General features: G+C 58.3%; 1 protein-coding gene across 1 annotated transcript in view; it reads right to left on the reverse strand.

The window, feature by feature from the left end:
* The window catches only part of LRP1 (LDL receptor related protein 1), an 86318-nt gene that overhangs the window by 52681 nt on the left and 6837 nt on the right, over positions 1-26800 (reverse strand). Inside the window, 5 exon segments of the mRNA XM_054183248.1 lie at positions 6245-6508; positions 6777-6905; positions 7812-7931; positions 9868-10005; positions 16312-16434. Coding sequence (XP_054039223.1) covers positions 6245-6508; positions 6777-6905; positions 7812-7931; positions 9868-10005; positions 16312-16434 — 774 coding nt within the window.

The raw sequence follows: 26800 nt of genomic DNA on the forward strand, positions 1-26800 counted from the left end.
AATCAATTTGTCCCAAACCCTAGAGCTCTTCTGCTTATTGGCAACAGGACAGGTCATTACGAGTAACAGGGCTGAAATGGAGTCAATGAAAACAACCTCCTAGACGTGCTTGTTTAGATAGATGCTGCCCAGGAAGGTATTTTAATAATGGCCAGATTGCTATCGTTTAGGGTTTATAATGCACTCGGGATCAAATGTCCTGATATTTCAAACCCCTTCCTGGGGGCTTGTTTTATAAAAGAAAAAGAAAACAACAAACCTTAAAACAAGAAATAATAAATCAAGGAACCTCCACAGCCCTTTCCCAGCAGGCCTGGCCATGTCCTGCTGAGCGGCCGACATTCCTGCCCGCTCCGCTGGGGAGCCGGCTGCGGTCCCTGTGCTGGCAGCCCCCGGGCAAGGCCAGCATGGCCCCAGCTCCAGTCCCCCAGGACTCGGCAAAGCCGCAGCCATTGCCCTGCACTGGGAGAGCACCAAAGCTCCGGGCACCTGGGGCCGTGAATTAGCCGTACTGGCACCAGCAACCTTCCAGCACAATAAATGCATTCAGCAAAACAAACCCTGGCACTGCAGAGCTGCCAGTTCTGACCGTGCAAAAAGTCACGAGTCGGCCGAGAAAGGGGAAAAAGAAAGAGAAAGAGCAGGGGAAGGGGAGCCGCTGGGACAACCACTGAGAAACACAGGTTTCAGCCTCCTGACACATGTTCTCTAGTATTTTTCCACAGTAAAAGCAAAGAACTGCCTTTTCCTGAAAGCTCAGTATCACTCAATCACACCACGCTGGAGCCGAGGCTTTAACTGCCATCTCAGCTCACGCAAATGTCGACGAGGCAGCGTGAGGTCAATTAACAGTGTCCTCTTAAGGAGGGCTCCTGGCAGGGCTGGGCACCCGACCCACTCTCGTCCCCAGAGCCCGCTCCGGGGAGGTGTCACCACCTTCTTGTGCCACCTGTGGGGAACAGGGGCACAAATCCGATTTAAGGTCACACAAACTTGGCCGCAGTGCTGCTTTCCTCGCCCCTCTCTGTCCCAGCCCCGGGGTCTCTGGCAGAGCTTGGAGAATCGCCCAAGAATCGCAGAATCACAGAATGGTTCGGGTTGGAAGGGACCTTAAAGATCATCCAGTTCTGATGCCCCTGCGAGGGGCAGGGACACCTCCCACTAGATCTGGTTCCTCAAAACCCCGTGCAGAAGTTGCAGCCATGGCAAGTTCTCCCAACAGCCAGCCCCATCCCCAGGATGAGGGGGACATGGGCAGGGGGTCGAGCTGGGCATCAAGGAGAGCTGGGGGAGTGGATGTCTCTGACGAGGCCACGGGACGCAGCAAGGTTTCTGCACACATTCATCTCCGTAGAAATGGCGGCAGGAGAGTTATAATCAAGGCAATCGCTGCTGCTCCAGCCAGGACCTGCTGCTTCCCCAGCACAGAGCGGGGCCATGGACTGGCCGGCACCCGGGCAGGAGCCACCGGGCCCATCCCAGCACCGGGCAGAACCCGCCGGGGAAGGCAGCACCGTCCCAGACGGGAGGGCTGAGCAGCAGAAGGGCCTGGAACCAGATTTTTTTTTTTTTTTTTTTTCCATGGTGTGTTGTTTTGCTTCGAAATTCTTTGGAAGCCCAACTCCAAACAAACAAGGACATTGTCCCGGGAAACACGTGGAGGCTGGAATCTTGTTAAGAAAACCCACGGGATCAGAAAGTCCCTGGAGGTCAGGGATTAGCTGCTGAGCAAGGTGGGTCCGCGGGGACCGCCAGCAGCCCCTGCATGCAAGCACTGTCACTTCAGAGCAAAACCTGCCCCGGCCCCAGCGGGGCGGCAAGGCTGGGTCTGGAGGGGTCCGGGCTGATGGGGGCTGCAGGGGGTTCACAGGGAACCTCACATCACAGCGGCGCCGCTGTGGTGGTGTGCGACAGATGCTCGACTGGCCTGAGCAGACACCGGGAGCTGGTGGAGGAAAACCTCCGCGCGCTCTGGAGAGAGGCTCATCCCCTGTGCAGGCATGTGCCTTTCTGTCCTTGAGCGCGAGCACACGTGTGATGCCTGCCAGGATCCTCCCCGGTCAGAAACGGCGCTGGATTTTCACACAGAGCAGAGGAGAAGGAGAGAAAGGGAGAGCAGAAAGGGAGGAAGTAGGAGACAAGTTCCCCTTGTTGCAGTTCAGCTCTGGCAGAAGGACAAGCCCTCCCCTGCTCCGCTCCCGCACCACCACATCTCTGCTCGTGCCCCGTTCTCCCTGTGGAGGACGCGCTGGCGGCCACCCAACAGCCAGGTGCAGCCCCAAAGGGAGCCGGGCTCCAGGGGCTGGGCAGGAAGGTGCCACCTCCGAGTCCTCCATGGGGATGGGGACAGGCTGGACCCCTGCCCGGTGAGGGGCCACGTCCCCGCACCCGCCTGCAGCGGGTTTGGCCACTTGGCAGCGCCAGCCAGGGGCTGCCTTGGCCACACACTGCTGCCACCGAGCCCCACGCGCCCTCCCTGTCACCTCCAAGCACCAAGAGGTGCCCAGGGCTTCCCAGTCACCGCAATCGGTTCCAACTGATGGCAGAGAGAAATAATTCAATTCTAACATTAAGTGGTTTGTTTTTTGGTTTTTTTTTGTAAGAGAAATACATGGAAGACTTCACCAGCCTCTGATTTTCAGTGTGTCCCTGGAAAAAGACCTGGGGGTAAGGAGCCGGACAGCTCAGATCAACTGAGAAAAATGACTGCCTGTGAAAAATGTCCATGGGCAGCGCATATTTGGGAACTAAGGGACAGTCACCATGAAAAAGTGCATCGGTACTCAAGACTGCGGATAGAAAAAAGGGTTTAGCAGTGCAAGGACCAGGGGAAAAGCAAAGCTTCAGAGTACAGTGGGTCTTGCCAAGCCCTGTTAATAGCATCCATTTAACACTTCTCCCACAACACAAGTGACACTAATCTCTCCGCAGGAAGGGAGTGGGGACAGAGGCAGGGAAGCGGGGCTGCTATCAGAGCTGGGCTGTGACATCTCACCAGCCCAGACCTACCCGTGACAGCTGGGGGCTGCTAATTTCCAGCCCTTCAGCATCAGTCTTCCCCCATCAAATGCCAGCTCAAGCCCCATTAGCAGCAGGCACCAGGGAAGCCCGACTCCTACTGTTAGCAGATAATGCCATAAAGAAGCAAATAAAGAGGGAAACCACTAATTGGATTCACAGGTCTCTGCAGTGTCCTGACAGAGAGGAGCAGGGGACTGACATTATCTCCTCATCACAACCCCCAGCATCAGATTCAGAGCTGGGGGAAAATCATTTCTCCAACTTGTTTGTGTTCATGAACAAACCCTGCCCCACGAGGATGTTTCCTTGCACGTCTCCAACCCATGGTGACACCACACGGGCACAAACACGGCCCCGCACCGGCAGCCACCTGCTGAATACAGCAGAGCCGCACAGCCTGCCAGAAGCACATGGCAAAACTGTGTAAGGACCATTCCCTTGGGAGCTAGGAATAAAGAGCAACCAGAGCCATGTAGCCAAGGAGCAGCTCAGGGCAGCCCCGCTCCCATCCGCTTTGTGCCCCAACCTGCCACTAATGGCACCTGCAGCACCCACCAAGACATGTCCCTTCCGCAGGTCTCTGTCACCGTCCCCAAGGGAGGGTAGAGGCAGCAACTCTGAGCCGGTTAATGGAGGGGCTGAATGGAGGCCCTTTGCGCCATCGTCCCCGGCAGGAGGATGATCTGCCAGGAAACACACGGGACTTGCGCCCTCGCTCCTTCCGCGGGACGTTGGGTTGTTATTGCTAACGCAGTGTGGCTGGATGGCACGCATCTGTCCAGCCAGCGCAGACCCACCAGAGCGCAGTCTGCAGGCAAGGAGGCTAAGGGCACGACCACATCACGAGCCCACACCTCGAGGCTGGAAATCAGTGTCTAAGCGTGCGGTTGTGCTCCAACAGCCCACAATCAAGGCTGCTTCACACCTCACACTGAGAAGGGACCCCTCTGCAGCTCCACCGGGAGCAGCCGCTACCCAACAGCAGCAGGGACCAGGTGCCGGAGCCGCCAGTAGCCCCTTCCCCATGGATGGGAAACTCCCTTCCTCCTGGGGCAAGGGCAGGTGCTTTCCCATCCCGGTCAGCTGAATTCCCCTCTCCCCACCCGGAGCTATCGCAACCGATCAGGAGGCCAAGCAAAGCAAGGCACCTTTTCTTGTTTGGACTTGAACATGCTCTTATTAAGAGCTCCCTTCCCCTCCTGACCGTAATTAAAAGGTCATGTCTCAGATTAACTTCCTGGAGCTGGAGCAGCCCAAACAACTACCCCAAAAGACTGCCAGGCCGACAGCTCCATCTGGGTCTGGCGGAGGGGCTGCGGTCGGTGCTGCTGGTCCTGATCCTGCACTGACACCTCTCCACCACCTACTTGTGGTCAGGGTGGATGCTCCTCCTGCAGCCACCTCGATTCTTGAGCCGGGTCACCATCCCTGGGGCTGCTGCGCCCTCAGCCTCGCGCCGTCCACAGCCAGGTAGAGGCACCTCAGAACCCTCAGGACCCTCCCAGCGCGGGGACCCAGCTGTGGAAAGGCACCCGGGCGGACTTCAGGAACACCCCAAAACCTCCTGCCCGACCCCCAGCGGCTGCTCATCCCCTAGGCCAACCCACAGCTCAGGGCTCATGTGCCATCCACGAACCACGGCCGCCGCTGCAACTCCCAGCCACAGGAAATCACAGTGTTAAAACCGAGCCTGATGGGAAGAAGTGTGGAGCCCGAACTTCACACAACGCTGCTCTCTGCCCCTCCGGCGAACTACAGGGAGACCAAACCCAGCCTGAGGAAGCCTTACGAGAGGAGGCAGGAGGAGCAGGCAAATGCAGACCTCCTTAAACCATTGTGGGGGGAGCAGAGAGCAGAGCTGAGCCCTGTCCTGCCTAATTTCAGGCTATTGCCTGCAAGAGCAAAGGGTGAGGCCTCTCCCTAAAAATACACACTGCCCTAAAAATACACAGTGCAAGCTCAAATTAACCGTGCTGCACATGCCCCTGGGAGGGCGCAGCGGCCGGAGCCTGCCGAGCCCCAGCCCCTGCACAGCCCGGCGGGCGGCAGGTCCCCAGATCATGCCCTTTGTGTCAGCCAGGGCTTCAGCTGCTTCATTCGCACTGTGACACTGCCCTCGGCAGAGAAACGCCCTCAGCTCCGAGATCCACCCTAGACCTTTACTCATTTGCAAAGATCAGTTCATACACGCTCATCTAATTTGCTAGGTTAGCTAACACTCACCACATAACACCACACATGTCTCCGCAGAAGAAGGGGATCCCTCTTGAATCAGGCCCTGCACAGTCTCTCCCTGGAAGCACCCCAAATTCAGGAGGCAGAAGACAGCGGGAGGCTAACACCAGGGAAGCTGAGGGCTGCAAAACCTGATGGTGATACTGCACACCCCAGGCCCCTCCAATCCCACCCTGACTGACTCGGTCTGTGGTTTCACAGGATAAAATCAGTGACAGAACACCACCAAGAGCAGTTTCCCACATCCCGGCTGTACGGCTACGGCACCCACCCACCTCCCCTCTGGGGGGACCCCACCAACCCCACTGCACATGCCACAGCACCTGTGAAAGGCTCCTCAAAGCTCACGGCTTCTGCTGGGACCCCTCACTGGGCAAAGGCTCTCGGGAGAGCAAGCACAGGCATGTCACGGGCCTGAGTCAAAGAGCACCAAAATCCCAGGAAGTGACTCTCCTTCCCATCCTGGCTGCTGAACTGGGATCAGCAAGCCCAAGCGGGAGACGGAGCTGTAGCCACACTCATTACAGCCGGGTAGTCACAAGCGGAATGAAACCACCATCTGCCACTCACACCGGTGACTCACGCGGCACTTCTTAGTGGAGATTTTGTTCTCAGTCACTACTTGGCGTGGGGACCAACACCTAGTTTGGCCAGGGGAACATGGGGCAAAAACCAAACGAGGAAGCCACGAGAACTGCCAATCCCGAACCTGCTACGCAGGTGCCATCTCCGCTCCTCGCTGTATCATTTTTCCTCATATCCTCACACAAAGAAACCACAAAACTTGCTAGAAATAATAAGAGGGAAGGAAAAGGAAAGCCAAAAACAAGCCGAAGCCTCGGTGCCTGGCCCCGTGGAAAGCTGTCTCCTACCAAAATCCGCCCCTGCTTCACCCACCGCTGGCTGGGGACACTCAGGCTGTGGGAAGGAGATGGAGACTGGGGGAGCAAGCACTGGGACCAAGGCCCAAAGGGGAGCAGACACTCACGGTGTAGGCTGAGGGAGATGTTGATGGAGCGCTCTTCCACGAAGCCCTTCAGGTTGGGGATCTTGGCACACTTGAGGATGGTCTGGGAGGCACTGTCGCCCACGTGAACCCAGCACACCGTGTCTTCAATGTAGTTGAAGTCCATGGCCGTGGTCTGCTTGGCGCTGGTGGGGGTGATGTTGGGCACAGGGGCTCCACTCAGGTAGGTGGCCAAGATGTTCTGGGAGTTGGCGATGAGCAGCACGGGAGGACGGTCCACGGGCTCTGGCAGGGAAAGGAGGGGAGAAGGGTGGTCATGGCAGAGCACCCAAAGCTCATGGCCACAACACCGTATCAGCCTGGCCCTTCCACTCCAGTGAAAACAAGACCGTGACACGCAGCCCAACGTGTGCAAGAAGGTGGTAGCACAGGACAGTCCTCAGGGAAGAGCACCCTAAAGTGAAGAACCGATAGCAGGGGTACACACATGGCAGAAGGCCATAGTTTGCAGAGCTGCCCAGAAGTAGCACAGTTCTCCTGTTGAGGATCTCACCATTCTTGGCTTTGCAGGATCTGTTATCAGGCTGCAAGAGGTACCCTTCAACACAGCTACACGTGTAGGAGCCCTCCGTGTTGGTGCATGTCTGGCTGCAGGTCCCGTAGACGGTGCATTCATCAAAGTCTGGAAAAGAAGGCAAAAGCCCCAAGGTTTAGACTAGCAAATGTCTTTCCTTAACTGCCTGAAGGGGGAACAAAGGCTCCCCCTCTTCTCCAAGGCAGAGCTGCAGGGGAGGATATGATCCCCAAGCCGAAGGGATGGTCACAATGGCCTCCAGAGGAGGACGTGGCCAACATCACCCCATCACACCTGTGGGCAGCCCCCTGCTTTCTGCTCCAGCATCCACAGCAGGGCAGCAAAAGGACAATCCCTGTCTCACGGCTGAGCCTTTTCAAGGCCTAATTATCCACTGCCCCTCCCCCCAACTCTGCAAAATCTGCACCTCAATTTCCAGCCTGAATTTCTCTAATCTTCAGCTTCCAAACCCCTGGCTCGCACGCTGCTCTTTCTTCTGCTAGATGAAAGAGCCGTCTCCACGGGAGAGCTCTTGCCCCCAGAGGTGTGTGCAGGAGCTGATAAAGGCCCCTTTCACCTCTGCTCAGCTAAATGAAAGAAACGGAGCCGCTGCAATCTCTCACTTCCAGACTTGTTTCCAGGCATCACATTGATCTGATCACTCCTTGCTGACCCTCTCCTGCTTTCCAGCATCCTCTGCGGCACGGACACCAGGAGCACATACAAGCCCAGTGATGGCCCCTGACTCCGTACACAAAGGCAAAGCCTTTTCCTCACTCCCTCCCAATATTCCATTCCTCACTCGGCCTTTCAGGAGCTACATCCACGTAATGGCCCCAGGGAGGCAGAGTCACGTCCCGTCAGCCCCGTGTTCCCCTCTGAAGGTCAGGGTCTGCTGACCCCCAAGCCCCTTCCATCGCACGGCCAAGCCCCGCAGATGGCGGCGTCAGCCACAGCCCAGAGGAGACACTGGCACCGTGCCGGGGGCAATGGCGCTGCCCACCCCGAACCCACCTTTGCAGCTCCTCCTGTCCTCGGCCAGCTGGAAGGAGTTGTTGCAGTAGCAGGCGGGTCCGCTCAGCGTTGGCACGCAGTGGTGCTGGCAGGCCAGGGCCGTGCAGTTCGCTAATTGTTCTGAGGAGAAAGGAACGGCAGAGGAGAGAGGATGTCACCCAGGGATGCTCGGGCGAGGGACAGGATGGACGCCCCAGCGCCAGGGTCGGGCGGCCCCGGGGCGGTGCTGGGATCAGAGATGTGGCTGCTGGGCCCACCACCTCCCACAGCTTCATTTCCATTAGCACTCACAATAAACACCATTAAAGCCCCCAGCTGCCCAGCGCTGCCCCCGGGCAGGGGGAGGCCAGGGCTGCCCGCCTCACTCCGCCATGAACAGCAGCAGCCTCCAACTCCATCAAGGTCATTTCGCAACAGGCCTCCTTGGCCCGCTGCGAGGGGCGCGCTGTCAGCCCTTTGGCGGGGCTGGTTTATGTTGGGTTTCATTTTGTTCTCTCCTCTCCTCGCCCTGCCTGACCTGGTCACTTGGGTGCTCGGAGGGCGTTGAACTGGGTCCCGGCAAATCCACCAGTGGAGGGGAAATGGCAGCCACGAGCCTCCCCAGACCAAAACCACCCGGCCCTTCCCACGTCCCCCTTCACTGCCAGGGATAGACAGGGAGCAGCAAAAATCCTGCCCCTCGCATGTGGAACTGTTTAATAAGCTGGGCAGGGCCCGGCCAAGTTGTTTACGAGGTTTATCAGCTTTGGCAGGCCCAGCTATTCATTTCAGATTCGTATCTCTCAGATAAAGCACCGCATACATCCAAAAAAAAAGAAAAACCCTCAAGAGTGCTGGGTCTGCAGGAGGGGGACGATGGGAGGAGTTTCAGCAGGGAGGCTCCGATGGCATTTCCACCCCTGTGGACATCCACAAGGGCGACGGAGGCTCCCGGTGTCTCCCCGCATCCCTAAGGGCACCTTTGGGACCAACCTCCTGCACAGGCAGAGGGCCCAAGCACAGGCAGAGTCCGGGCTCCCAGGCCGGTGAGAGGAACGGGACCGGAACAGCCGGAGCACGAACTGGGGCGGCAGCTCCTCTCCCCAGCCCGGGGCGGAGGCGGGATGGGGCTGGCGCTCTGACCAGCTAGGAGGAAATGCCTCCCCAGGGCGGCACCGCCATCTCTGCCCGCGCTGGCCGGCGGGCAGGGGGGACCTCGGCACCCCACACAAGCACTAGCGAGGGCTTCCGTCCCCAGCGTGCCCAAACCTGCCAGCAGCACCTGTTCTGACGTGGGGCTTGCCCGCACCCAGCCCTCATGACTTGCTGCCCAGCTGTGAAAAAACAGATCCCATTAAGGACTATTAGCCAAATATTAATTGTCAGCTTGGGCACAGCTGTGGAAGCCACCCTGCTCCTCCTGTGGGAGCCAGGCAGCGGAGCGGAGCCGGGGGAGCCTCGGGGCAGGGTGTCCCACACCCAGATGGGCTGTGGAGAGCAGGAGCCCCCGCTCCGGGCGCAGGACAGGCAGGGAGAGGAGCTGCTCGCCGGAGCCTGCGGAGCCCCAGTGCCAGGGTCAGCCCAGGACAGGCGTTTCTGAGCGACTAATCTGCGCACCAGCGAGCCGGCCCACGCTGATTTAGGGAGAGTTTTCCAGCAGGATTAGCAATGGGGGACAGGCCTGGAGGCTGGTGAGGGGGAACACAAAGCTCCTGGAAATTAGGAAAAAAACATACCGGTATCTCTTATCTGAACCAGAACCCCAGCCCTGCAAGCTTTTAAACCCAGGAGACAATGCAGCTATTTAATGGCCTGCAGGCTCAGGAATGACGGGCATTTCACTTGCAAGCGGCTCTGGCTAATCTCTGGATCTGCTACCCACCAGCCGGGCGCTGAGCTGCCCCGCGCTCGGCCGGGAGACAGGACATGGAGCACAGTGGCACCGGCACGAAGCTGTGAAACTAAACCATCGTGGGGCTCACGCTGTACAGCCAGGAACTGGGGACAAACAGTGACCTCGTGACTCCTACCAGCAACAGCAGCCCCTCTTTGACCGCCATCCCCCTCAGACACCTACCCCGACAGTGCGGCCCCTCATCGGAGCCATCAAAGCAGTCGTGGAGCCCGTTGCACAGTTTGCTCATATGAATGCACAGCTCCGTGCCCAGGCAGTTGTACTCGTTGGGCTGGCATCGAGACACCTTGCTCTGAGGACCTGCAAGACAGCACAAGGCAGAAGTGTCACCGAAGGGAGAGCACAACGGCTCTGCAATCCCATTGCCCAGAAGAAACACCCAAAACCTCAAGGGAACCCTCAGCCCCCACATTGCTCTGCCATGGCTGTGTCTCTCCAGCAGCGACCGTCACCTGCTGGACGTGGCCTCGCACAGCGAGATTTTGGGTAAAAGCTCTTCATGCAGATGCAGGGGTTCAGGGAACATTGTGCTCCCCAAGACGTTCATGGGAACATTTCTGCAGTAGCCGACAGCAGGCGAGCACTGTGCCGGCAGCGAGCATGTGAACATGTTTTGATTCCCTCTGCCCAGACGTATGTTAAATCCTCCTCGGTTTGGATTCCCCTGCCCGGCACATGCCCCAGAGCAAAAGCAGCACCCACCCAGCAAGGCCAGTCCCAAATCCTCTTGGCTCCCATGGCAGCTTGAGGCCAGAAAAGGCCCCCAGAAAAGGCTCAAACCAGGCTCTGCCCCCTCCAGCATCCCTAACTCTCACTGGAGGAATCTCATTAACAGACACTGGATTTCCCTTTCAAAGCAGGCGGGACCGCTGCTGGCGCTGCTCTCTGGGGAGGAGAAGTGCGACCCATCTGGAGTGAACTTTCCCTTTTCCACTGCATGAAAAGTAAGGAGATCCGGAGCAGCCAGGGCAGATGGGGACCCTCTCCCCAGCCCCAGAGACCACCATCGAAGGAGGACAAGTGCCCACTCTTGGGCACAAGCTGGGTTGACGGGCTGGGGTCCCGGGAGGGAGGTGACCCCGGACGTCATCAACCCCAGACTCCCTGTTTCAAGCTCCCACAGGTCACGTTGGCTCCGGGCACCCCTCACTGCTGGGAGGGCTGGGGGCACGCAGGGTTGGGCAGTGCCGAGCACCCCGAGCACGGCCTCCCCGGCCCCCCGCCACCCCAAGCAGTCCCTCAGGTGCCAACACGCTCTTTGTTAAGAGGCCGCTGTGCAGGCAGGCTTGCGGGGGGTCGTTAAGAAGCAGGGCTACGTGACACAAGGAGACTTAATCTCTATTATTAACTAGAAAAATTACAAAGGGAGCAAGGCTTTATATTTAAGCTTCTCTGAAAAGAAGCATGGCATTGAGACAAACAACAAAATACACCATAAATCAATTAACATCCTGAAACCCCATTAAAAAGCTCCACCAATGTCCTGGCTCCAACACTGCTTCGCCTCAGGCTGGAAGGCAGCTGCCCTGGGGGTGAGGGGGTGACACGCTGATGGCGAGCCCTGGCACAGCGCAGGCACCACACCAGCTCGGCATCAGCAGCCCACCGGCATGGCATGCAGACCACGGGGCTCTGCAAGGCCCGACTCCCCTCCGCAGGCTCTCTCTCCTCTCCTCCTCTCCTCTCCCCTCCTCTCCTCCCTGGCCCCAAATCCAAGTTTGGCTTTAGGGCTGAACACGCCGCCTTTCACCAGCTCTCGTTGGAGCCACCAACACGCCTCTGCTGAGTCAACGGCAGCACACAAGCAAAACGCTAAAATCCCATTTTACGGGGAGACGGTGGCTGTTCGTGCCCTGCCCTCACATCAGCAGGGTGGGCAGCACATCGGCCTCGCTGGCAGCAGGGACGGTGGCAGAAATAGCTCGCCGAGCTCCCCGCAGACCACCCCATCCTCCACAGCAGGCGAAGCGCCAGGTGAGCACCGAGAAGGGCACCTGCAGCACATCACACACCAAGCGCTTTGTCCAGACTGAGTCCCGTTTTAGACAGCTATTGAGACTAGCAGTCACCTTCATCTAAGACTCCACTGGTAGAGTTTGTCCTAAATAAGCTTAAACTCGCCTTGGAGAGGAGCGGTACACCGTGCGCAGCTTGCAGGGTCCAGCCTGGTGCTCCGTGTGCCGGCACATCCCCATCTGGCACCGTTCCTGCTGCGGCAACGCGCTCCTGGCCAGCGAGGGCTCGGGTTCACCCTCGCGAGCTGCCGTGGCCGAGCTGCACGGGATGTGCTCTTTTAACCTCAGACGAGGGATGGACGCGACCTGCTGGCTCGGACCCCCTGGCTCTCCTGGCCCTGCACAAGACCGTGTAGCACGACGCGCACCCATCCCTGCATCCTCTGGACTACGAGATGGCAAACTGCTACTCCAGGAGCAGATGGGGCAGGCTGGGTTTCTCCTCTGCCCTTCCCAAACCCACCAAAGCCTTTTCAGAACTAAACTCCATCAGGAAATCTTCAAGGAGCCACCCTGCAGCCCGGCATGCCGCGGCTCCTCCAGAGATGGGCAGGGGGTTCCCATGGCAGGAGCAGCCCATGAAAGCCCCAGCTACGACCACAAAACCACCGTGCCTGCCAGAAAGGACCCCCTCCAACCCGCTGTGGTGGAAACTTCACCCCCTTTCGTTTGTCCGTTCTGTGCGAAGTGACTGCTGACACACACACATCCCTTCTTGCACAAGAGGTGCCCGAAGAACGAAAATCTAACAGGCTCCAGATGCCAGATCACTCCCCTGCACACGGGCTGCGTGTCAAACACGCTCCAGTATGTTTCCATGGGCTCCTGCAGGACGTGGGACACGGAGATCAGGGCTCCCGTGCTCCATCGCAGCCATCGGGGATTTCTCCTTTCCCAGCCCCAATCCAGCACACCCAGCAGACGATTCCTGGGAGAATTTCTCACCAGACGCCGCTTTACAGATTTTGTTCTCCACAAAGGGCTGAACAGCACTATCTAGGCACCGAGTAATTGCAAATTAAGGGTTAATTAAGTAGTATCAATATACAGGCCAAAAGAATGAACGCACTGAAATAAAGTGCACAGTTCATCAGTCAAAACTGACCTGCCGTGTCCATTATTCCCCTGCAAAGAGCCTGGATCAAACTACTTATCATGAACAGGGCAGGATTAATCTACAAGCCACTTTGTTTGCTTTTGACTGTGTTGCTGTACTAATAAATGAGCCAATTTATTACATGTGACAAGCTTGTGGTACACCCCAAGGAGCTGAATTAGACAGGAATTTTTAACCTCTAAAAACCACTTGGAAAAAAAAAAAAAACAGAAGGAAACAAGAAAAGCAATTCTTCCTCCTGTAAACGCAGCCTGTAGTTGATCTGGCAACAGCCCAAAGAGACACAGTCGTGGGGGAATGGGACAAGGGAAGGGGCAGGAGAGGCTGGGAGCAGGATGGTCCTGCTGCCGTGCCGGGAGGGATGGCAGCGCCCGCAGCCCAGCACCGGCGGAGTTGGGGCAGGGAAGCTCCCGCCAGTGCCTCCCAGCTGCGCCCGCTGCCAGCGCCACAGGAAGGGGAGAGCAAAGGCTGTGCTGACAAGGGGCTCGCTCGAGATGCCCCGAAGCCGAGCAGGACCACGCCATCGACACATCCAGCGCTCAGACCGATGAACTGTTTGACGTGGAACCCTTGCAAACACCCAGGCGACCGAAGGCTGCGGATCCGCCAATTCATCTGCAGTGAAGCAAACGGTGCCACCGCCACCAGCTCGGCTGTCCTGCTTGCGGGCAGAGCCGGGGCACCCAGCGGAGCCAGGGGAGCTCCGGGCACGAGGCCAGCCGGGACGCAGCGGCCAGATGACGGCCGTAGCTCAACCACAGCAAATTCATTTCTCAGAGCCCCTCATCTGCTTTGATTTTCAACAGGATGGAGGCTCTTGTCCAAGTTTTTTTTTGCCCCAGGAAAGCTCCATGGAGTGAAAAAACCAACTGACTGGGCAAGAACCGGGTACGAGCCGCTCACGCAAGACACAAGAACAACACCAGGCTCAGAAAGGGAACTCTTCCCGTGTTCAGCTAACATATAAGCAGAGCCAGCAAATACTTAAAAGGATTCCCCAGGGAGGAAAACCTCGCACATAATAGACGGCATTTCAAGAGACTCTGTCATGAGTACATTAGCTCAATGTAAATAACCTGCCGAGCTGCCAGGGTGTGAAAGGGTGCACCAAGCAGCGTGCAAGAGCCACATTTGCAGCCTGGGCTTAAAAAAGAGATTAAATAATAGTAATAAAAGTCATTCTCTCCCTGCCAAAAAGATAAGGAGGATGAGAGCCTGCTGGAAGCCCCGGTGCCGAAGTGGCGTGAGAAAAGCTTGCCTGGCAATCCCAGAGATACTGGGCTGCACACCCTGAGTGTGCCGACAGGTCGGATTCCACTTGTGCGAGCCTGGGCAGGAGCGGGCAGGAGCAGGCAGCAACTTCCATCCACAGCCTCTGCCCATGGGAAAGGCACAGGCAGGCGCAGGAGCCAGCAGCGATGGCCGCTGACCCCAACACCACATCCTGGAGGGCTCAGCGTCCTTCTGACTCCCTCCTGGCTCTCCCCAGCCTAACGCTGTCCTGGGGCTTAAAGTGGGAACTTGGGGAAGGTGAGCAGAGTCCCTCAGAAAGGTCAAGCCCCTCCAGGTCTCCAAATCTCATCTGGGGAAGGAACCGCTCCCCTGGAAAAGAGCATTTCCAACGTTTAGGGTCTGTGGCGGTGATGGGAACTCATGGACTCTGTCCCACAGGCGGTGGCACAGCAAGGAGAGGGGCAACGATGGGCTTTGATCCATGCCTTGCAAGAGGCTCCCACCCGCTTGTTCTGGAAGCACCGAGCATGTACCAAGGGGCACATGGCTACCAGGGGTCCCGCGCCCCCCAGGAATGAGTCTCCCTCCTCCAGCGGGAGCTGGAGCCCTCAGGGCTCTAAGCAAACCTGAGAGCATCTTCCTACCTCACCACCTGTGGCCACACAGGTGGACATGAGGTGCATCTGTGGGCTGCAGGCGCAGGGACTGGGCGGGCAGCAGTGGCGGACGCTCGCAGCCCCACTGTGGGGACACTGATGCTTTGCCGTTCCCACCGGGGCGGCAGCAGCCAGAGCAGGCAGATGTGGCTCTGCCTTCCCTGTCCAGGGAGAACTCTGCCAGTCCCCACCAGCCGCGCCTTCGCCGCGAAACAAGAGGAAGATGATGATGATGGGGGAAAAGCATCGAGGGGTCTGTTTTGGGTTCACCTGTCTGTACGGATGGTCGGGCAGCGAAGCGGGCACAGGCATATGCAGCAAGCAGAATACATCCATCAGGACGGATTTCTTCCAGCTGGGGACAGGCCTCTGAGTCCTCCCACAGTAATTTTCCAGGGCCGCTGACTGACTGGAGCCAGACAGCCCATCCCAGCCCCCTCATCCCTCCCATGGAGGGGACGGTTGCATCATTTTGCTTTAAGAAATAAATAACCCCAGTGCCAAACCAGAAACTGCTTTGGAGGAGACGTTTATGCCAAGTGCAGCAGGAAGCAGGAGTCTGGGAAGGATCTCCGGGGCAGAGGACAAGAGGATTTTGCTGGTCACTGGTGAGCAGCAGCAGGGATGAACCCGGCTGTGCCTCTCCTGCCAGCCCGGCATCTCAAGGTCCCTGGCACCGTAAAACGACCTAACGAGGCAGCTGCTGCGAGGCAGCGAGGGCAGCACGGCCTCCCTCATCAGACAGAGAGAGAAACCGGGACGTGGGGAAGCTCGTTCCTTGCTCCAGCCCATCCGGAGCAGAGCCCCCGGCACAGCGTGGTGCAGGGGGACCAGCAGAGCTGCCGTCCCTGCCGAGCCCCACTGCCAGCACGGCTCTGGCTCTACAGACACATATGCCCCATCCCCAACCCCCGCACCCCACCTAACCCAGCCCCGTTCCCCATTTGCTTCTGGAGAGACCCTGCCCCATCAGACCCAGGAGCATCCCCAGCGCTGGGACAAAACCAGTCAAACCAACACAGCATCCTAACCCAGACACATCTGGGGGAAGCTGTGTGGCTTTCACAGCTGTCCCCTAGGGCTCCCAGAGCTCTCCTTCCTCCCTTCAGCCCAGCCCTGGCCCCAAGCACCCGTTAGGTGCCAGGCACCGGAGGCACGACCGCCCAAGGAGGGGATGCTGCTGCGGCAGAGCTGACCCCGCACCCCTGCCCAGCTCACCACGTCCTCGCCTCCAGGGCTCTGCTTTCCTCGTGTAAACCAATTTTGATGGAAACAAAAAAGAAATCAGCGATACCGTTCCCAGGAGGCTGTTCCATGATGATGGATCATGGCCCCAGAGCCAGAGGCCCCAGGAGCAGCGCCTGGGGAGATAAAGGGCGGATGGAGAGATGGACGGCTTGGACCCTGCCACGAGTGGTACCCACCCCCCCGAGGTGCTGCGGGCTCCTGGTACCGCAGGAGAAACCGGAGTTGAGGTAGAGCCTTTGTGCGATGCCGCCTGTTTGGGACCCTGGAACGACCATGCAATGAGAGAACGGATGGAACAAAAGCAAAGAACATTATTAGGAAGGAAAGGCATACATACATATATCGGGTGATTCATCCGAGCCATCCGGACAATCCTTTTCCCCGTCACAGCGCCAGCCCTTAGATATGCATGTAATCTGATCTTTGCATGCAAACTGTTTAGGGCTACATGTCTTCGGTGCTGGATGAGAAAAGAAATAATGATAATAAACAAGATCAGTTTCTTCCCAAAGACAAGTTATTTAAAAAAAAATAAAATTTAAATTAAGGACTAGATTGCTTTTAGTTTGATTTCTTTCTAATGGCTCAGCAAAAGTTTTAGTGTGGCATCAGATCCATCAACCTTGCCCCTAAGGAAAGGAGAAAATTTAAACTGAAGCATTAATTACACTGCGAGAAAACAGGAACTGAGATCCATGATGCGCTAACAGATTTTAAAGATCATTTAACTTGGATGAATTAGCTCCTGGGAGCCAAAGGCAGTTTATTTTCTATGCTAGACAGTAAAAAAAGACAGGGAAAAAAAATAAGAAAACCCAAATGAGAACAAATTAAAAAGTAACATTTTTAAATCACAAAGACAGCAGCAGCAGCAGCAGGATGGGTTTTCCATCCATCCTGCACCCAGGAAACACACACGTGCACAGTCGGGATGGCGACCCCAGGACACGCAGAAACAAAGCAAAGTCCTAACAGAAACCAGCAGGAAAACCCACAGCACAGAGCGCAGGACCAGTCCGACCCCCGCCATGGGAGCAGGGCTGGGAAGAGCCCCATGGCCTCCCCGGGGGGCTGCGGACGGGGGGTGCTCTGCCCCCACTGAAACGGGCACCTCAAGGAGGCTGGCTGTGGTGGGGGGTCGCTGCACCCCCCGGGAGCAGAGGTTGCAATGGGGGGTCACTGCTCCCCCCCTGAGCACAGGCTGTGATGGGGGGGTCACTGCAGCCCCCAGCACAGGCTGCACTGTGGGGGTCACTGCTCCCCCCCCCTGAGCACAGGCTGCAATGGGGGGGGGTCACTGCACCACAGCGGGGCCGGCCACAGGAGTTCTGGTAAGAGCTGCGCTCGGGAAGGCGGGGAACAGCGAAGCCGTTGCCGGCTTCAAACCCAACCGTCTGCACCGGGGGCTGCCAGGCAGGGGGCCATCGCCCCGGTACCCGCAGACCCCCGGCTTGGGCCATCTTTGTGCCAGGCTTTCAGCGTTTCACCGTCTTCCTGGAGAGTCAGCGCTCTGCAGCGAACACTTCCACACCGACGGCAGCTCTTGCTGTGCAGCGAGCCAGAGCCCTTGGGAAGGCAGGAAATCTTGAAAACCCAACGAAACGCAATCGTGAATGTTTGTTAAAAGCAAAGGCAGTCAAACACACTGGATTCCCTTAACATTTATCTTGTGTCATCCCTACTCTTCTGATAAATTCCCTGCTCCAAGCATCTGCTTAACTTTGTGCTCAGCCCACGAAAGGAGAGTCTCTGCGTCCTCACCGCCGCACTGAGCAGCACAACGGGACGGAGCCGCTGCCGGCGCTGCCGCTTGTTTCACGCCTCTTGGGACCCCACTCGCCCTCAGGCTCCCGGCAGGCAGAGATGGTGCTGTCGCTTCCCCCCAGCTCCTGCCACAGGAAGAAAACACCACAGCCTCTGCCCCGTCTGCAGCGGGGATGCTGCGAGGGACGGGGAAGGTCCCGTCCCCAGTCCAAATCCTGGTTCCTAAAGGGTGGGAGGGAACTCTCCCCACCATGTAACGACACTAATTATTCCTTGGGCCTGCAAAAGGGCTTTGTTTGATATCATTTGGTTTGACTTAGGAGTATCACCTCCCACAAACCTCCCTTCCCTTCTCTCTTTAAAGCATCAGCACCGGCAGCACTGGAGCCGTTGCTTAGAGGGAAAGGCTCGACACCACGACAGGGAGCTCAGTGCCATCAAGATGGAGACTGGATGTATCAAAATGGATGAAACATCCCCAATTATGAGCAGACGCCTCCCCCTCCACCACCCCCACCCCCACCACCTTCTTTAGGCAAGGGATGACTTGGAGACCCAGCCTGTCCCCTTCCTCCCACAGGATGTAGGGCTCGGGGATCGGTGCTCTCCTCCGAAGCTGGCTCTGCCGCCCCCTCTTCCCGCAGGAGCTCATCTTCTGCCTCCATCTCCCCGCCACAAGCTTACCAAATGCAAGATTCATTAAGAAAACCACAGCAAAGAACCGACACTCCCTTGGATTTCCTGCTCTCCCTCATCCTCCCAGGTCTCCGGCAGCCACAAAGTGACCTACGGCGGCCACAACCGCCCAGCCGACCACAGCCAGTGCCTAGCACCCACCACGCCAGCAGCAGCCACCGTCTCCCCTGGGTCGGGCTCAGCCTCTGACCTGCCTCCTGGCCCCCCCGAGGGAAGCGGGGAGACCTACAGGATGGGGGCAAACTCCTGGCAAGCGCTTCCCAGCCGCTCACAGCCCTGCGGGGCTGCATCTACATGGGAAGAGAAACCAGAGCCAGGACAGGATCGTGTTTTGCACTGAAGACACCGGCCCTGGAGCACAGATGCTTGCCAGCCACGCTGGAGGGAAGGGATACCATCCAGAGGGACCTGGACAGGCTTGAGAGGTGGGCCCATGCAAACCTCATGAAGTTCAGCAAGGTACTGCACCTGGGTCATGGCAATCCCAGGCACAAACACAGTCTGGGTGGAGAATGGCTGGAGAGCAGCCCTGAGGAGAAGGACCTGGGGGTGCTGGTGGGCGAGAAGCTCAACAGGAGCCAGCAATGTGCGCTGGCAGCCCAGAGACCACCCCCATCCTGGGCCGCATCACAAGAAGCGTGGCCAGCAGGGCGAGGGAGGGGATTCTGCCCCTCTGCTCTCCTCTGGTGACACCCCACCTGGAGTACTGCGTCCAGCTCTGGAGTCCCCAACGTAAGAAGGACATGGACCTGTTCGAATAGATCCAGCGGAGGCCACAGAGATGACCAGAGGGCTGGAGCCCCTCTGCTGTGGGGACAGGCTGAGAGAGCTGGGGGGGTTCAGCCTGGAGAAGAGAAGGCTCCAGGGAGACCTTCCAGCCCCTTCCAGTCCCTAAAGGGGCTCCAGGAAAGCTGGGGAGGGACTCTGGAGCAGGGAGGGGAGCCATGGGATGAGGGGGAAGGGTTTTACACTGGAAGAGGGAGATTTAGATGAAATCTGAGATACGAGAAATTGTTTGCTGTGAGGGGGGTGAGCCCCTGGCCCAGGTTGCCCAGAGAAGCTGTGGCTGCCCCATCCCTGGAGGGGTTCAAGGCCAGGTTGGACGGGGCTTGGAGCAACCTGGGCTGGTGGGAGGTGTCCCTGCCCGGGGCAGGGGGTGGGACTGCGTGATCTTTAAGGTCCCTTCCCACCCAAACCATTCTATGAGTCTATGATTTCTATGATAATACTAGCTCCGAATTGGTTTGAAGCCGGCTCAGGCCGCCGGCCGTCCCCCCTCCGCCATGCCCAGACACGTGGAGCTTCGGCATTACGAGGCCTCGCTGTTGCCGGAGCGGCTCCCACACACCGCCCCCACAAGGGGAGGGAAGGGGGTTGCTCCCCCTCCCGGCAGCCAGCTCTCCCAGCCCCTCGGCAACCCCACGCGCTCCCTGCTTCTGCACAGCGTGTTCCCAGCGAGTTAAATGGCCCCGGAGTAAGCGTCAGGATGCCTCAGTGCCAGGTGGACAATTAGAGAAGGTGTCTGTTAATGCATCCTTCACCCGGAGCCAAATTTCTTTCCGAAAGCTGGGCAGCCGCAGCAGCCGCCGCGTCAACGGCGAGCGGAGCTCCGGCCCTGGGACCGAGGATAAAGGCGCCTTCATGGAGCGCACAATGGCCGGCTCAAAGCAGGGCCGGGACAGCTGCGGGAGCTGGCCCCCCCAAACACCTCCCCTCCTTGGCAGTCGGAGGAGAGATCCCTGCTTTAAAGTAATTCAAAGGGAACAGAGCCGGGAGGGAAATGGTTCTAAAAAAAAAGGCAAAAAAATGGCTGTTTGGGCGCAGGAAAGGGGATCCTTCTTCTCCGTTGTGGGGGAGCAGAGCCCTGGTCATCCCAGTGGGGATGGGACCGACAGCCTGGCTGCACCTCCTGGCCCTGGTGGGGAACGGGCTGATACAGAAACACAACAAAACACATCTCATTTTTTGCCTGAAGCAAGAAATCAACACTTCCATTTAAATGGACTCTTTTGGGAGGCTGGGGAGCAGGAGGTCTTCACCTTGAACAGAAGCCAAACTGCCTTCAGTGCACAGATGAGTATGGCACAAAAACCCAGATCGACTGGGAGGAAACCACAGAAATATTCACCATCCCCTTCCCTGAGCAAACCAAACTTTCCTCCTCCCCGCCGCGGCCGCTGCATTGAAAAGGAAACGGCGCTGGCCATAAATACGGACTGGAATGAGTGTGATTTGCAAAACAGATGTTCGGGGCTGGGGGGGGAGAGGAAGAAAACTCGAGAGGGAGAAAAATAAATCCACTCCACATTCCTCCCAGGTCTCCGTCCCCAGCTCCTCGCTCCCCTCTCCCCATCCCGGCGTGGCGCAAACACAGCCCGGCACTGACTCCGCAAACCTGCCCGGCACGTGGGCTCGGCCACGGCAGCAGTCAGGGGGGTCCAAGGGTCCATGGAGCCCTGGCCGGACACCCTCGGCAAAACAGAAACCTGCCTGGCTGTGCCGGAGGGCAAAAGCCGGATGGGAAACCAGCGGGGGACAGCAAGGTCCTGGCAAGCAAAGGTGGCATCCGCCGAGCTGCCGCCCCAACAATCCCTGGCGAGCTCAGCGCCACCCCGAGTGCGGCAGCGCGCACCAAGAAGGTGTTACACAGTCCAAAGTGCCGGGGATGCCGCTGCTGTGATCTGCTCTGCTCCCAGTTACTGTTTTGGCTGATTTTGTCCAATTGCCTTTCTCGGGGGAGAGCCCGTTCCATCAGCCATCTTGTTTCACCGTCCCTCCCTGTCGACTCAGCTCAGGACATCGCTCGGCCGGAGCACGCCACAGCTCTGAGGCCACTTGCCACAGTCACAGCCGGGCCCGTGTCCCCTGCGGGACACCCCCCCCCCCCCCCCGAAGCGCTGGCATGCAGTCCCACAGCACCGAGCTGGAAGATCGTCCTCGTTGCCCAATTAAGCAAACGCAAAAATCAGAGCCACCTTATACTTCCATTTTTCTCCCCAGTATCGCCCATCCTTTGTCCTCAAATTTCAGAAAAAAATGTGATTTTTTTTTTTTCCTCTTTGGTGCTTTCAGGACTCTTCCATTCACAGGGTTTCTCCACAGTCAGGGCACAGACGCCAGGAACGGATGAGGCTTGGAGGCACACATGCCCTCGGCCCTTCCCTGCTCCCCCAGGGGGGACAGAAGCCACCAGGCTGATGGCGAAGCCCCAAAACCCCGCAGAGGCACAGCGTCCAGCAGCACAGAAGCTTGTGCAGAATTTGCAAACTGGCGACTAATGTAAATTTGCTGGGTCCTTAGGCTCCAAAAAGCGGGACGGGGTGATAGAGACATTTAAAATAACAAAACCTAAAGTTTGTAGTCACTTTTTTTTCAAGGGGAAGGGGAAAGGAAGGCTTATTTGTTTGTTTTGCGTTTAAATACAAGATCTCTAAACAGCTCAAATGCATTTTTGCAATTCTTCCACCCGGCCCCCTCCAAGGGGAAGATTCAAACCAGATCCACGCTCCATCCCATGAATGACGTCGCTGTGCGCTGCCGGCCATTCCCGACGGAGAAGCCGCAGGTATGCGGCCGGGGGGAGGGGACCATCCAATTGCTAAGTAAATATTGACTTTAAAATACATTTTTATTCCCCCCCCCTTCCTTTTAAGTCTGACTATTGCATCTGAATCACATGGCATTAACCTGTTAAAAAAAAAAAAAAAAAAAGAGACGATTTTGTGAAGAAAAGCCCACCTCCGCTTTGCCAGAGATGTTGGAACAGCAGGAAAACGCCATTCTCAGGAAAGGCTCCAGCTGGAAAACCACGGCGCGGCCGCGGATGAGGGCAGTCAGAGGGTCCGAAGCAGGTTCGCTGCGACTCGCCCGGATTTTAGAGACGCCAAGGGGGGCAGCTGGAAACAACCACCAATATCCCACTGAAGCGAAATGCTGGCAGCCAGCATCACCGCTTTTGGCGCTGACCTGGTGCGTCCTGCAGCGTGTCGGGGCCTCCCCTGGTCCCTACTGTCCCCACCTCTGGCCCTCTGGAGATGGGGGTGACACTCTCCAGACCCAGATGGAAGCTCCTAATGCCCCCAGCCCCGGCCCAGGGCTGTCGCCCCCTGTGTCAGACCCCGCTGCCGGGATGGGGGGGATGTGCGGGATGGGTTTGATCTGTGCCCTGGAGCTGCCAGCCAGGCAGGCAGCCCCCCTCGAGGAGCCCATCACCCCCCAGGGACAGCCCGGCCACTGACCCTGCTGTCCCCAGAGGCCAACGCGCCCAGAGGAGGACATGCTCTGTGCACCCTCCTATTGCCCGCCTGGGCACTCCCCACAGCAAGGGACACCTGTCCCCCCCAAGGCGAAGACTGGGAGCAACCGGGTTCCTGCAGCGGGTACCTCAGGGTGTGCCAGGACCCCCACGACCCCCTCCAGGGACAATCCCAGCGGAGTCCCCATGCCCGGGGCAGCGAGCAGCAACACAAGCCAGGGAGGAGGGAGAAGCCCCGGCAGAGCCTGTGACACACCAGGGTCTGTCCCCATTGCAGCCCCCCGACACCGCACACCCTGGGACGGGGCTGCAGGACCCACATCGCTGCCTCCAGCCCGGACAAAGGAGGAGAGGGACGACGGATGGCGGGGGGCAAGGACGTGGGAAGATGGAGGCTGCCCGAGAGCATCCGTCTCCAGCGGAAAGGGGGAAGGGGAGTAAAATCACATCGTGGCTCCCAAGGGCGGCTTGCAGCGGCAGCACCGCCATCACCTGACTTCAAACAGATGCCGGGGGGGGGGGGGGGGGGAGACGATTTAAATGCGAACATGCATCAGGAAATCTGGACGCGCTGGGAGGAATGCACTCCCCCCGCCCAGCCCCTTCCCTTCCCACTCCCCGGCAGCTCCGCCGCCTTCACATCAAATGCACTTAAAAAAAAAAAAAAAAAAAAAAAAAGGGAGCGGGGAGATTTGCATTTTAAACCAAATTCAGAAGCTGGGGGATCTGCACTGGGGTGTGATCGCCCTCGTCCCCCTCCTGCCTCCAGCCCCACGGAGAGATACACAGAAGAATGAACTGAAAAATGGCAGGAGATGGAACCAGATGAAACAAATCCAGAGCATTTTCAGAACTGGGGGGAGGGGGGGGGGGGCGGGGGGGAGAAAAAAAGAGCTCGATCATACAAAACGCGGTGGGGAGGGGCAGAAGGGGCAGGCTCCAGCCACGCAGTGGAGGGTGTTTCAAGGAAGAATCATGCTTTTTTGATTTCTTTCTCTTTTTGCAGCTTATCTGCAATTTAAATGAAAAAAAAAAAAAAAGGAAGAAAAAAAAGGGGAAAAAAAAGCATTTGCAGCCAAGAGAAAGGGGCTTAAGTCCTCCCTGTGCAGTTGGATGGGCTGCAGCCGTCCCTGGCCAGCGGCCATCCCTGCCGGGGGGGATGCCCCGCTCCCCCCACTGCCCCTCGCCAGGGCTGGCCCTTCCCCTGCCCCAGGCAAGGGATGGGGAGGGGGCAGCGGGCAGGAGACACCCCCCCCCCCAGCTGGGGGGCTGGTGCGGAGCCCCCCCCCCAGCCACCTCTACCTGCTCAGAAGGTTTTATTCCCTTTATTTATTCTAGCAATAAGAATGGGATGTTTATACCCTTGGCAGTTGGGAACCCAAACAGAATGTAGCGCTCTGCACTGGAGGCAGTTATTTATGGCTTGTGGCTAAAGCTGATAACGCTTCCTCCAGAGACCTGCCTGCATTGTGCAATAAAGCAATTGCACGTTATATATTAATAGGCATTTCATCTGGACAGCGGAATCAGGGGCAGGACACTGCCAGAGCTCCGCGGAGAGCCCAGGGCCGACGGCAGCCCAGCCGGCGGGGGCTCGGCTGGGGCAGGAGGGTGCCGCGCTTCCTCCCGCCCGGGATGGGCATCAGCTCGCCAAGGCTTTCAAAGGGCTGGAGCCAGGCCAAAACCATTGGCCTTAATTCATTAGTCAACTCAATTTCGCTGGCTTCGCAAATAAGGACTTTGTCTGAGATGGGGAAACGGAGCAGAGCAGCTATTGTGCCCCAGGAGCCGGCAGAAAGGGCCCTTTGAGAGGACACTCTGCCGGAATAAAAGTCACTTTTATCCCAGAATAATTAGCGTGCTCTGAGTACACTAATTATTCCCACATAAAGGGACTTTTATTCCCGAGCAGCGCATCCACGTGGGGAGCTGCTCTGGATCCTGGTCCACCTGCCCGTGTGAACATGGCCCTTGCGCCAGGGATGACCCGGCTCCTGGGGACTCTCTGGCCACCTTGGGGTGGCCACCCCTGTGGGCCCCAGCCAGGCTGCACGTCGGCGTCCCACCGCAGCGAGGCAGGGAGAAGTGTCCCCCTCGGTCCCCCGTCCTGCCCCAAGGGACGCAGGGGCTCCAGGAGGCCAGAGAGCAGCACGAGGGGGACGAGGACCTGGAGCCCCAGACCCATCTCCAGCCACCAGGTCCCCTCGGGACCTGTGCGTGCTGTGGGGGAGCATCTCCCAGCTCTGGGCAGGACAAGGTCACGGAGCCACTGCGCCACCCACCACACAACACCATCTCCTGCTATTTCAAGGTCTCCCCAAGAGAAAACAACCCACGGTAGCACCCGTTTCCCCAAGAAAATTGGCCTCGCCCGCTCCTGCTCGCTCCCTGCCAGCACAGGGCTTTGGGCCATCACCTGCTCCTGTCCCCAGTCCCCGAAAGCCAATCCACCAAGCGCACAGTGCCCCGCGCTCTGCAGAGCCCAGCAGTGCCCAGGACCTGCAGCCACCACCCGACAGCGAGCTCCCAATCCAAGCAGGGTGGAACCCAACAACACCAGAGTGAACCCTAAAGCCACCCACGGGGCCACCGCACGGTGCCCGCATTTGTCACTGTTCGGATCAGCCATGTAGAGGCAGAAGGACCCCGCCACATCCCCGTGCGATGAAGGGACCGGGGCAGGTTTGCTCAGCATTGCACTGCTCCCAGACCCCCGCTCAGCTGTGTTTTAAGAGGTAAAGGGAAAAAAAAAAAAAAATCCTTGGCATGATGGAATATCCCATCTGTTTATAACTGGTAAAAATGATTAAAGAGGAATCCGGTATGGTTATGCCTGCTCTGATGCTGTGTCCCAGGCACTACCCTGCCCCCTGGCATTGCCACCAGCGCAGCTCAGCTACGCCAGCAATGAACCACTCGCCTGGTTCGTTCGGATGCTCCAAGGCAGTTCCTGCAGCTCAGGGATCCTGGTTTTACCTTCCGTAAGTTGCGGAAAAAGAAGCTTTAAGATTTTATGCAGCCGAAAGGCCATGGGGCTGGGCAGGTTTTGAGGGACGATGGCATCGGAGCAGCTGCGGAGGAGAAGACCAAGCTGGTGAATAAGCGCTGGGCTCCAAATCTGCTCTTCCGCAGGGAAAACACGTTCTGGGCCGCGAGAGCAGACGCTGAGCAAACCCATCTGGCAGGGCTGCCGGCGGCCGGGGGCTGCGGAGGGAACCAGGGCAGCAGGGCAGGCACCAACCCAGGGATGCTGAGCCGGCCTGGGGACACCGGCCTTGCCAGGAGCAGCCCCTGGGAGTGACAGGGGATGTGTCCCACGGTGCGGACGAGGCCAGCAGCCCATGGACATTTCAGCTGATGTTTTCAGGACCGGGCAGAAAATTTCCCTCCTTGTAAATGACCAGGGAATCGCGGGTCCCCACTCAGGGGCAAAGGCGGTGGCCGGCCCCAGGGTGGAGGCACAGGCACAGCCCAACCCTCGGCACGGCGTTTGCCCCCGGTGCCCCACAGCATCCGCCCAGACCGCTGGGAAGGCGGCCGCCGCGGGAAGTATTAAACCCAAGTGCTTCCTTTTCCAAACAATAAAAAGGCTCCACGACACCCGCGGCGCCAAGCGCAGGGAGGAAACCCTTCACAGCCTTCTCCTGGCTCCCCTCCCCACACCGGCTGCCCGGAGGGATGGGGTCCAGCACCGAGTCGGGACACGCGTCCGAGGGAGGACAGGGAAGCCACAAGCGCCACGTGCTCGGGGTGCCGCAGGTCAGAGCCGCCCTCGAGTGTCATGCACCAGCTGGAGCCGCTCTCCCGGCGCCAAACCCAGCCGGGCATGGCTATGGGGCACTGGCGGCAGCTGGGGATGGGCGACGTGCTTGTCCCCAGACAAGGGTGCTCTGAGCGGCTGCAGCGGCACACGGAAGCGGGTGGGTACTAGCAGCAGCCCCAGCATCAGTCTGGGGCCCGCAGAGCAGGGAGGCGCAGGGCGGGCAGTACTCCTGCACTGCTGCTCCCTGGTGCCACAGCGTCACACTCGCCGCACGAGTGTTTGCATCCACGTGCAATCCTTTAGGCCACGGTGTTCATATTCTGAGCACAGCACGGAGAGAAAAATCAC

Source organism: Rissa tridactyla, chromosome 24, assembly GCF_028500815.1.
Source record: "Rissa tridactyla isolate bRisTri1 chromosome 24, bRisTri1.patW.cur.20221130, whole genome shotgun sequence".
Taxonomy (NCBI): Eukaryota; Metazoa; Chordata; class Aves; order Charadriiformes; family Laridae; genus Rissa; species Rissa tridactyla.